Source organism: Mustelus asterias, chromosome 4 (assembly GCF_964213995.1).
Source record: "Mustelus asterias chromosome 4, sMusAst1.hap1.1, whole genome shotgun sequence".
Lineage (NCBI taxonomy): Eukaryota > Metazoa > Chordata > Chondrichthyes > Carcharhiniformes > Triakidae > Mustelus > Mustelus asterias.
In genome coordinates, this window is record NC_135804.1 from 109,147,527 (window position 1) to 109,160,023 (window position 12,497).

Genomic DNA, 12,497 nt, shown 5'->3' on the forward strand with positions numbered 1-12,497 from the left:
GGCCTTACCAGCGTTTAATATAGATTTATCATAACTTCCTATCAGTATTGTGTCCCTATTTCTAAAGCCTAGGGTTGTGTATGCTGTATTTATTGCTTTCTCAGCCTGCCACACCACCTGCATTAATTTGCGCACAATAAATATTACTTAATCTTATCCCCACAAAGAATTCAGTGATCTCCCCCCCCCCCCCCCCCACCACCACCGCATGGGCCGTCTGATCACGCTCCCATCTAAGCCAGGTCGATTGCTCCCCCCATCCCTGTCCCAGTTGATTGCTGGTTGAAAAGCGTGCAGCCTGTCCCCCCCCTCACCCGAACCCCGGTTGCAGAGTGCGCAGTGTACTCCCTCCCCCGATTCCAGTTGCATAGTGTGCAACGTACCCTCCACCTCCCCTTATGCCCTGCCCCATCCAGAACCTGCCCCTCCCCTTAGGCCCCACCCACTTGGCATTGCCTGGTACCAGGCCGTCCCTGCATGGGCCAACTGATCACCCCCCTGCGCACAAAGCAACCGATTGCCCCTCACTTCACAACGAGTGCCTAGTTGCCCCCTCCCCATCGCACAACTCCAATGTTCACCTCAACCATGTAAAGCACCCAGGAGGATAGTTAAAGGATTTATTTCAAAATTTGGCCTGTATCGAGAGAAACAATTTTGAATTGTACAACACAGAGCAGCTTTCTCGAAGGTCAACCCACGGAAAGCCACTGGCCCAGATGGGATACCCAGACGAGCACTCAGATCCTGCACTGATCAACTGGCAGAGTATTCGCAGACATCTTCAACCTCTCTTTACAACAACCTGAGGTCTCTATCTGCTTCAAGAAGACGACCATCATCCCGGTACCCAAGAAAAACCAAGCAGTGCGTCTTAATGACTATCGGCTGGTGGCTCTGACTTCCATCATTACGAAAGGCTAGTCATGGCACAAATCAATTCCAGACTCCCGGACTACCTGGATCCACTACAGTTTGCCTACCACCGCAACAGGTCCACAGCAGACCACATCTCCCTGTCCCTGCACTCAACCCTGGAACACTTTGATAACAAGGACACCGATGTCAGACTGCTATTTATTGACTACAGTTCAAACTTCAACACCATTATTCCCACGAAACTCAACTCCAAACTCCATGGCCTGGGCCTTGGTTCCTCTCTCTGTGACTGGATCCTGAACTTCCTAACTCACAGAACACAATCGTAAGGATAAGCAACTACACCTCCTCCACGATCATCCTCAACACCGGTGCCCCACAAGACTATGTTCTCAGCCCCCTAATATACTCCTTATACACCTATGACTGTGTGACCAAATTCCCCTCCAATTTGATTTTCAAGTTTGCTGACAACACCACCGTAGTGGGTCGGATCTCAAACAATGACGAGACAGAGTACAGGAATGAGATAGAGAAATGGCCCGGCAACAATAATCTCTCCCTCAATGTCAACAAAATGAAGGAGATTGTCATCGACTTCAGGAAGTATAAAGGAGAACATGTCCCTGTCTACATCAATGGGGATGAAGGAGAAAGGGTCGAGAGCTTCAACGTTTTAGGTGTTCAGATCACCAACAACCTGTCTCGTCCCCCCATGCCGACACTATAGATAAGAAAGCACACCAACTTTCTCAGAAGACTAAGGAAATTTGGCATGTCAGCTACGACTCTCACCAACTTTTACAGATGCACCATAGAAAGCATTCTTTCTGGTTGTATCACAACTTGGTATGGCTCCTGCTCTGCCCAAGACAGCAAGAAACTGCAAAAGGTCGTGAATGTAGCCAAAACCATCACGCAAACCAGTCTCCCATCCAATGACTCTGTCTACACTTCCCGCTGCCTCGGCAAAGCACTCAGCATAATTAAGGATCCCACGCACCCCGGACATTCTCTTTTCCACCTTTTTCCATCGGGAAAAAGATGCAAAAGTCTGAGGTCACGTACCAACCAACTCAAGAACAGCTTCTTCCTTGCTGCTGTCAGACTTTTGAATGGACTTACCTTGCATTAAGTTGATATTTCTCTACACCCTAGCTATGACTGTAACACTACATTCTGCACTCTCTCCTTTCCTTCTCTACGAACAGTATGTTTTGTCTGTATAGTGCGCAAGAAACAATACTTTTCACTGTATGCTAATACATGTGACAATAATAAATCAAATCAAATCAAACATGAGAGAAATAAAGTAAAGTTTATTTATTAGTCACAAGTAAGGCTTACATTCACACTGCAATGAAGTTACTGTGAAATTCCCCTAGTTGCCACAATCTGGCGCTTGTTCAGCTCAATGCACCTAACCAGCATGTCTTTCAGACTGTGGGAGGAAACCGGAGCACCCAGAGGAAACCCACGCAGACATGGGGAGAATGGGCAAACTCCACACAGACTGTGACCCAAGCTGGGAATCAAACCTGGGTCCCTGGCACTGTGAGGCAGCAGTGCTAACCACTGTGCCGCCCATCAATATTGTTGTTTAAAAGTCTGTCACTGGTGGTAATGGTAGCTAGAAAAGTTTCAGATAATGGATTGAGTATCATAAAACATTGGCCTTAATATATTAAGGATGTCTACTGACAACTAAAGTTAAAGTTTATTTATTCGTCACAAGTAAAGCTTACATTAACAATGAAGTTACTGTGAAATTCCCAACACTGATATCCTTTCCTCTTTATCTATAACAATACATTAAAATTAAATACCTTCCTGCAAATTCTTGTCCACAAATCCTGACTTGTGGTTGTCTTGTTTTGTCACACATTTGTGTCAACTTCTTTCATTATATATTGCTTTGCTACATCCACATTTGTAATAGGAACTGCTTGTGCAAGCTTATCCCACTGTTCTTATTCTCTCTGACCAGCTGTACTTCTCTTGCTTCCCAAATTGCTTTAAATGTTATGATGTTACAATAAAGAATAATATCCAATCTAAGTATGATGGGGAAAAAAGTACACAATGTGAGACTTGAAAATGGGGATGAAACTTACCACTGTGCATTGGTCCAACTATCGTCCCACCCTCTAATTCACCTTACCTGAGGACCGTATTTAGTCTCAACTCAAGTGCAAACCACAGAAGATTGCCATGCTTAAAATATAATTTGAATTTTATCTTTTACATTCATTAATTTTGTTTTGCTGAAAGTTGATATATTCTATTAGTTTGTTTTGATCAAAACGTATTTGCTACTTACCTTTGCAGGAACTCACTTTCCTTGTCATAAGCATGGATGGTGGCCAAACCCTGGACGCTGGAGGTGATATGAGATGTAAATGGTGACTGGCTGATACTGTCCATACGCTTAAGCTCGCGAACTAACACCCTGCCGAGAGGTATAGAATTCAGGTTACCATCAATTATTCATGTCCTTTCTGTTCTCTCTTTTTGCTCATGTCCCACAACAGGTATGTACTGATGTACATATCCAAAGCTACTGGCGGCCTTTTGTCATTTCGTTGTAGTTACCGTCTAAACGTCTGGATCGTGAATATCCAACTAGGCTTCACAACTAAGTCTACTCACACAGGCCCTTCTCAGCAGCATGGAAATGATGTTTGATTCTTGTTTCTGCTAATTCAGCAACAATGAAGCTAGTTGTGGAGCAGCAGCCCTGCCTGGGTTGAAATTAGCTAAATTATCCCATAAGATGAATCAAATTGGGCACCATAATGGCCTGTGTTGCCAAAACCATTCATTTATTTAGTCAGTTGCAGAGACGGTCCCTTAAATTGAATTTTAGAAATCTATATTTTTTGTTATCAGTCTCTTGATGGCAGGATTAGAACATCATTGATTTAAAACGTTATCTTGTTAACAAAATTGGTGTGATGTTCCTAATGTTCATCTTTAATAAAAAAAACAATTGTTAAAACAAATAAGGCAAAGATTAATGGAAAATAAGCTTGTAGCCCATCCAACGTCCCACAGTAGTAAATACTGATTCTGCTCGGCAGGCTAGGAACTCAGGTTCACATCTGACTCCTTGAAGAGAACAGTCTCCTCTCTGCATTAATATTAAATTTATTGATGGACAATGAACCAAAGGGACATTACCTTGAGATTCTGTTGACAATCATGAAGATAATGCTGAGCGGTAACACAGAAATAAGGAACCACGGGAAGACTGAGCTGACGACACCAAGGCAGAACAATATAAGAATGATATTCTGGATCAACATCTCAGTCTGAGTGGTCAGCCGTACATCCACTGAAAAGAGAGAAGGTAGAATGTTTGGGATCGAAGTGCTTTTTTTCCCCCTTATAACTGATAATAATGTAATATGTGCTTTTTCTCAACAATCATAAAATGACAAGGTATACAGTGGAATTGAGGAACATAGATTTAAAACATTACACCTGCTATATGAAATGAAGCTCCTGTGCGGTCGACTAAAAATGGTTGTAACTGGGTGTTGTGCATGTTTCGGACTGTGAAAGCAAAAGGAGATACATAGGATGGAAATTTTGAATCTTAATACCTGCCAAAATGCAGCACACCTATTGTAGATCCTAAACCTGGCTAATTCAGCAAAGCATCAACAACCCGCCTCTGGTTCCCTGGCCAATCAGAGTGGATGCACAAGATCATGTGCCTGGCCAGTCAAAGACAGCTGTATTTGTGGCTGGAGGAAATCTTGCTGCGGAAAGATCCAGAAAGCTGTTGCATAACAGAAAAAAGATGTGGGAAGCTGCCCCTGGTTCTAGGACTTGTCCCTGGAGGTCACTACAAGAGACAGTGACAGCCAAGAAAGAAGTCTTCCTTGCTGATGACGGGAGGAGAAGGTCGTCCAGTCTTACAAAGCAGGCATGACTGGAGATAGCGGAGGCCATCAGCAGCAAGTGTGATGCCAAGGTCAACAGTGCCATAAAATGTGTAATGACCTCATTAGGTCTGGACAGATGTCATATCATTTGCAAATTGCAGTCATTTCACTCTGACCTCTGTCGCATTTCCCACCACAGCACTCCTCTGACTGACACTTCCCACCAAAGCACTCCTCTGATTGACATACCTTGCAGTTCCACACATTCTTCTCTCAAAAGACATCTCTTCAAATCTGTGTGATCACAGTCAGACTCAGTGTATTTCCCTCTGGCACCCTCACAATCATTCTCCTCAAATATTCTCATTTCATCCTCAATATGTTCCACCTCACACACTCAGAATTCTCCCTTCTCTCATTGCAGAAGAGAAGGCACAATTCCAAAGAGGGGCAGAGAACCAGGGTGGGAATGACAGTCATCCATAGCACCATGACCACACAGGGGAGAAAGCCCTGGAGTTCAGAAAGTGACATATATATTGGGGGTCAACATTAGAGAGATGGGGATGGTCCAGAACCTGCTGACAGCATTTGTTGATGCACTGTCAGTTAACACTTAACAATTACTCATATTGAATTGATGCCCACGATAACTGAACTATCATGATATGCACTACACTGGGTTTGTATCCTTTTTCACTATCACCACTTAGTCATGTCTTTCATCTCTCACAGACCCTTCATGGGTGACATAGAAGCTGATCAGGAACCAACCCAAGGAGTCCTTAGAGGAAGATGAACATTGTGAGGATATACTATTACATGACTCATGTGTACCCTCCACCAGTGTAAATACACATGCCTCAGTGGGTTCTGTATTACGAGTGAGGACAGTATCACATACATGTAGTAGCAAGTGCTGGTAACATGGACCGCAGTGGAGAGTTCCGGTTGGTGGAAGCAGGACATTCCAAGCTCTACTGGATCTGAATCTTGAAAGTCATCATGAAAGGGGAACTTGTGGAGCAGCAATAGAAAATGTGTGCTTTTGTCAGTATTTCCAGATGCACTGAGCATCCTTAGAGGGAAATTGGATGAGTCCATCCAATGTGTCATGTTGTCTCAGGTACTTGTGTTGGGAAGAGAGGCCACCTGCATGGATGATCAATTGTAAACGATCAATGGCCTGCACATTCTATCTGTCCCTATACACAGGATGGAATAAAGCCTCACTTTCGTGGCTCAATGCTTCACTGGCATGCAAAATGCTCTCAGCTCTTGTCTAGCAGTGAAGTGCAGATGGGCCCTGAGAGGGACAATGGGTTAAAAAAAGAAAGGCACATGGTGACTCTTCTCAAGGGGCTTCTACTTCTTAGCCCTTGCACCCCCTTAGACAGACTGTCACAAGCTGCCTTCTGCCCTGTTGACTGAGCCATCCCTTGTGCACATTCAAATAGGAAAGTCTATGGTGGCACATTTGCCATGAGCACCTCAGACCTCAGAGCAAAGAAACAAGCAACCGGCCTCTGACTTAGCCGAACCCACAGTGGTATCACCATGTGGAAGAGGAAGCAAATCTGAAAGAGTCTGTAATAATAATGAACTTATTTCAATTGTGGAAGACTTTACTTGAATTCTTCATTCTCATGTTACATTCCCATCATCCAGATAGTTGCCTTCAGATGAGCAATCAGCCTTTTTGAGTAGGAAAGGGTGTGACTGCATTGATTGACTGGCAAACTTTTGCAAATAAAGTGTATTGGAAAATCTTGGTGGGGATGGTGTGTGAAGCAGGACTCTTGATTATACTCCCAACTTGCTGCCTGGATGAGTCCATCACAGATTTCTCTGCAGCCAGATATGCTGTGAAAAGTACAGTGCACCACAACAATCCTGGAAAGCCCTGTAGGGGCATAGTGAAGGGTGCCTTCTAATGTGTTCAGGCATCTGAACGACATTTTGAGCAACCCAATGCAGAATGCCGGCAGTGGTTGGGCAGGGGATGAGATTGTTGGAGGCTGGGTGGGGAATGGAAATGCTGGTGATGATTGTTGGGTGGGAGGTGGGAATGCCGGCGATGATTATGGGTGGCCGGGGGGAGAGATGGGAATGCCGGCAATGTTTGTGAAGGGAGGGAGGTAAGAGCCAAAAAGCCACTGTGGTGGGTGGTGGGGGCAGGGAAGTGGGGTGGAGGGGGGGAAGAGTTAACTTTTGTCCTGATCGGGGTGCCCTTTTTATAGATCGCCCTGATCTCAGTGGAGTCGGTCTTACTGGCATTATGAGGCCAGTGTAGTAGTAAACCACGCCCACTCATTTTTATTTGATTAAGAGGCTCAAAATCTGGAGAGAAAACTGGCCTGTGGAGCTGCAGAGCTTCACACCTGCTTTCTGTCTGAGCCTGACACTTAGAGAAATGTTGGTAAGATTCCCCCCACCGGGTGGGAACTGAGCAGGGTGAGAGTTTTCTGAAAATATACAAGATTGTTTTCCTCTATAACTGTGTTGAAGGTCATAGCTATAGTGTAAACATGACAGCATATTCACTGTAGATGTGTATGATCATTGATTGGGTAACTGTTTTAAAGTAGCAAATTATGTTAATTTGTGATTGGTAAATGGAAGTGAACTATTATGTGCATAACAGTGTAAGAATGATGTATTATAGCTGATTGAGAAGCTTATACTTCATCTTGTCTGAGTATAGCTTCCTTGCATATGCCTGAATAAAACCGGTGAACAAGAAACTTGAGTCTTGTTGATCTCTGTGGGAGTGAAGGGTATTGATTCCCTCCCCATCATGCATCAAAGTTTTTTGAATGATCTGACAAAATATGTTTCTCTTCAAGCCTGTTCAAACAATGAGAAAAAGGCCAAATACTTTTTATTATTGCTGCAGACAGAATATAATTTTCAATAGGCTAGACTGGTCCAGCCAACTATTCATCCCCTCCAGAGGTGGAGTACTCCACTACCATCATGGATTCCACTGCAAATTGATGTTAATACTCATTTGTTGAAACCAATTAAGTTGGAATGACAGTTGATATTATTATTTATGCCTTTACTCTTTGATCTCCATTGCCAGAAATCACTGTGCTTTTTATTGGCACGACAAGCACATAATGATATACAGAGTCATCCTAGAAAATGTCAAAAATCTAAATTGTAATCATGAATCATGATCATTTTTGTTTGTGGAATGCATCATTGTTCCCATTGTGGCCTGATTTTCTCATTCTTTTAATGTGGTTGATGTCATTTAAGCTATGTTACAGATGTATAAAACTTTAGTTAGGTCACATTTGGAATATTGCGTGCAGTTTTGGTCGCTACAGTACCAGAAGGATGTGGATACTTTGGAGAGGGTGAAAAGAAGGTTGACCAGGATGTTGCCTGGTCTGGGGGTTTTTAGGTATGAGGAGAAGTTGGATAAACTCTGATTGTTTTCACTGGAAAGAAGGAGGCTAAGGGGGTGAGCTGATAGAGGTCGACAAAATTATGAGGGGCATAGATAGGGTGGATAGTCAGAGGCTTTTTCCAGGGTGGAAAGGTCAACTACATGAGAGCACAGGTTTAAGGTGAGAGGAGGTAAGTTTAGGGGAGATATGCGGGGAAAGTTTTTTGCACAGAGGGTGGTGGGTACCTGTAACGCACTCAGTGGAGGTGGTGGAAGCAGGTATTTTAGGAACGTTCAAGGCGCATCTTGATAAACACATGAGCGGGAGGCAAACAGAAAGATAAAAACCGCTTATCGCGAAGGATCCATTCCTGTGCTGTTTTGTTTTTGGTTTTTTATACTACGATGGTTCCAAATTTTCTTTTTAAAAATCCAATTGAAGAGAGTTATGATTTTATTAATTATTTATCACCTTTCTCTTTCAAGATACCCTTCAGACAGACCCTGATGCTAGATCTGGTAGCAACAGATTATAATGTCCAACAGCTGCATTGTGCAGTCAGAAAACTGTTCTTCTATTGCATTAGGACCTCAGTCCGAAGTGGCACCAAACTTTAATATCAATGAACATTGTTTCCAGAAGGTCGAACAAAAACTTATATCCTGTCAACAGACACAGAAATATTGCTTGGCCCAGATTAATCATGATTTGGAGATGCTGGCGTTGGACTGGGGTAAGCACAGTAAGATGTCTCACAACACCAGGTTAAAGTCCAACAGGTTTATTTGGTAGCACTAGCTTTCGGAGTGTCGCTCCTTCTGCAGGTAAAGAAGGAGCGACACTCCGAAAGCTTGTGCTACCAGATTAATCATGGCAGATTGGTACAAAAAACATCTTGGGTGGGATTTTACGGCCTTGCTTGACCCGAGACCGAGGTCAATGGACCTTTCCATTGTCGGCCCAATGGATCTTTCCATTGTCCATCCCTCGCCTGCTCCAATTCCCATGGCGGGCGGGGTGATAGAATTCCGGCGCTCAGCACAAAACAAGTCTGCAGCGATTAAATTGCATATGTCATTTTGCCACTGAAGCTGGACTTAGGAAGAATCACTTAAATTTAATGATCTCCTATTTCGATATACTGTGCGTACTAGGCATAGACTAATCAGCAACTGCAAACTCAAAGTTTTGCAAGATGTTCTTCTGCAGGGATGCTTTCATATATTTGGCTGAGAGTTTGAGGCTGAAACCCAACTTGTACTGTCATTTCTCATTTGACATGCACCCAAAAGCATTTCATGCTGATATGAAAGTGACAGTAAAACTGCACTCTCGGAGCTACCTGCTGTCACAATGAAGTGAATAGTTCTCAACATTCTCTTGTTGTTCCTTCTTAACAATTATCCGAGGCACGATATAAATGCACATCTTACAACTGTGATATGCAACACACTGAAATATCAACACAGTAAGTAATTCATTCAGTTTTAAAACATTTTACAACCAGATCTTAACAGCCAGGTCTTACCTTCATCCATATCCTTAGCAAACCTATTTAGAATGCGTCCCAACGGAGTTGTGTCAAAAAACTGCATTGGGCTCCTTAGAATTTTCTTAAATAATGCATCATGCAGCTTGGAGGAGGCCCGGAGTGTGCACTGTTCAGAGTAGATGATATGTAATTATTAAATATTTAAATAACCAATAGTTCAGTAGAACTCTATTGCTATCAATTCCTGTAGAGGGAATGTAATCAAACTCACTAAATGCTATTTACATGTGATGGGAAAACAATGATGCACTTCATTCATAAGTAAGTTTTGGTAACCCAATTTTAAGGCCGCAGCTAACCTGCATCATCCTATTCTGCTGGAATGTCACCAGAAATGTGGTAGGGTGGGATATCTGTCTACTTATATGGTCTGGCAATGGCACCAGTGAACTTCCTAGGATCATGTTATGAGAACAAAGACGATAAACACATCCCTGTGGCAGTTGAAAGGAAAAGTTATCTTTGGCAACTGTCCTTGTCCTGGAAGCACAATTGCAAGTTATGGAACGCTTGAAAGTTCACCCTCAGAATGCACAGTCCTCAGGTCTTCAGTGCCAAACATTGAATTGCTGCTGATTCAAAATAGGGCCAACAGCAGCAGAGAAACCAGGAGGAGGAAGTGGCACATAAGCCATTGCCAGCTGCAAGGGTCATTTAAGTCAATCTGATACGGAAAATCTTTTGTGTTAACATGTCTCCCCATTTCCTAAATAGCCCTATCTACATTCTTCCCCTTTTCTATTATGAACTGTTCAGAACCTACAGATACTTCCCAGTATATGTCAAATCATATCCCATTTGTACCAACTCATTGGATGTGATCTTATGACCTTGTCCACTTGTCGTTCTGCGAGGTGAGGTAAGATTGCGTGAAAAGTGAAAAATCGGGTTCATGCCCATTTTCTCACCTCTCACAATCTTACCAGTCCTGTTTTGCCGACAAAATCGGCTTCGCGCCCTTGCCAATTTAAGTATTAATGACATGTTTTCCATGTCATTAGTGAGCCCCGGACGCTATTGTCTCACCGGTCAAGCTTCACACCGGTGAGAATCACTGGTCTCCGCTGTGATGGCCTCACGGGGGAATGGAAGGCCATTGAAGTCCTGTGGGTGGTCGAGGGCATGGCCAGACAGGACCCATGGGGCAGTGCCAGCCTGGCAGTGCATACTGGGCACCCTGGCACTGCTCACCAGGCACAATAACTGTGCCAAGGGCGTGAGCCCTGAGTAGGGGTGTGGCTATAATGGAGGCAGGTAAGGGGGGAGACCTCTGCAGTGGGAGGAGGGAGTTCTGCAAGGGGGGGAACATAAGGGGGGAGCTCTGCAGGGGTGGTGACTGCCAGGTGTGGGAAACCTGATTGGCGGGGGAGGGGGAACTCTGCAGATTGGGGGGGTGATCATTGGGGTGGGGAGGAGAGAGACTGGCACAGGGAGCGATCAGAAGGGGGTGGTGGTGCGATGTCTGTGGAGTGGGTGGGGTGGAGTTGGCAGGAGGTGTCCCAGTTCACTGGGAGATCAGGCACCTGCGCAATGGCGTGCCAAGTGCTCTACAGCTGGCTTCACTAGTGAGCTTCGGCTTCGCACCCCACCCTACTGGTGAGAATCACTTCCGGGCTCTCTTTTTACACTGAGTGCTGTAAAATTGCGGCTTGCTGATAAAACTGGCGCCATCTTCTCCTGTTTTCTTACTCGTTCGGCACTTACACTTTCTTTGATAAGATCGCGCCCATTAAATGTGAAGTCCTGTTTGGAACATGGGCAAGGAAATTACCAAAGGAAATTGTTGACAATAAGTGGTCTTCGCAGCAGAGGCCATCTCCATAACACTATACCCCTCTCCCGTAACCTCATATTAAAGCTATAGGGTGTTTACTAACATTACAAAGTTAGGCAAGGTAAGATGATTCAGTCAAACCAACTAAGGATGCACACCTAAGCATGTCAATCACCCTGTTCACCGACATTGGCTCCCAATCAAACAAGGTCTAGGTTTTAAAATTTTAATCCTTGTTTTCAAATTCCTCCACGGCCTCGGCCTTCCCTATCTCTGTATTCTCTTCCAGTCCCACAATCCTCTGAGATATTCCTTCAATTCTAGCCGCTTGAGCACCAACAATGTTAATCATTCTACCATTGATGGCCACACCTTCTGTTGTCTCAACCTTAATCTCTGGAATTCCTTCCCAACACCTGTCTTCCTCACGAACTCACTTTCCTCCATTAAGACACTCTTTAAAACCGATTGCCATCACCATGTTTTTTTGTCATCTGACCACATATCTCCTTATGTGGCTTAGTGTCATACTTCATTTAATAATGCTCCTGCAAAGCACCTTGCAACACTTTATTAGATTAAAGGCTACTGTTTTAATTCACTGTCTTTTTCAAAAACTTACTGTTAAGTCCAAGTGGTTCCATGAATGGATGATAAATGGATGGAGTTTAATGCGGAGAAGTGTGAGGTAATTCACTTTGGTAGGAATAACAGATGTGTTGAGTATAGGGCTAACGGGAGGACTTTGAATAGTGTGGAGGAGCAGAGGGATCTAGGTGTATGTGTGCATAGATCCCTGAAAGTTGGGAATCAAGTAGATAAGGTTGTTAAGAAGGCATATGGTGTCTTGGCGTTTATTGGTAGGGGGATTGAATTTAGGAGTCGTAGCGTTATGTTGCAACTGTACACAACTCTGGTGCGGCCGCACTTGGAGTACTGTGTGCAGTTCTGGTCCCCACATTACAGGAAGGATGTGGAGGCTTTGGAGAGGGTGCAGAGGAGGT

General features: G+C 44.0%; 1 protein-coding gene across 16 annotated transcripts in view; it reads right to left on the reverse strand.

Moving 5' to 3' along the window:
* The window catches only part of LOC144492932 (ATP-binding cassette sub-family C member 5-like), a 179,325-nt gene that overhangs the window by 23,598 nt on the left and 143,230 nt on the right, over positions 1–12,497 (reverse strand). For all 16 annotated transcript variants that reach the window (XM_078211591.1, XM_078211589.1, XM_078211586.1 and 13 more), the window contains 3 exons: positions 9,696–9,825; positions 4,060–4,213; positions 3,200–3,328 (listed from right to left, as the gene is read on the reverse strand). In XM_078211591.1, the coding sequence (XP_078067717.1) occupies positions 3,200–3,328; positions 4,060–4,213; positions 9,696–9,825 (413 nt within the window). The remainder of the gene's footprint in view (positions 1–3,199; positions 3,329–4,059; positions 4,214–9,695; positions 9,826–12,497) is intronic.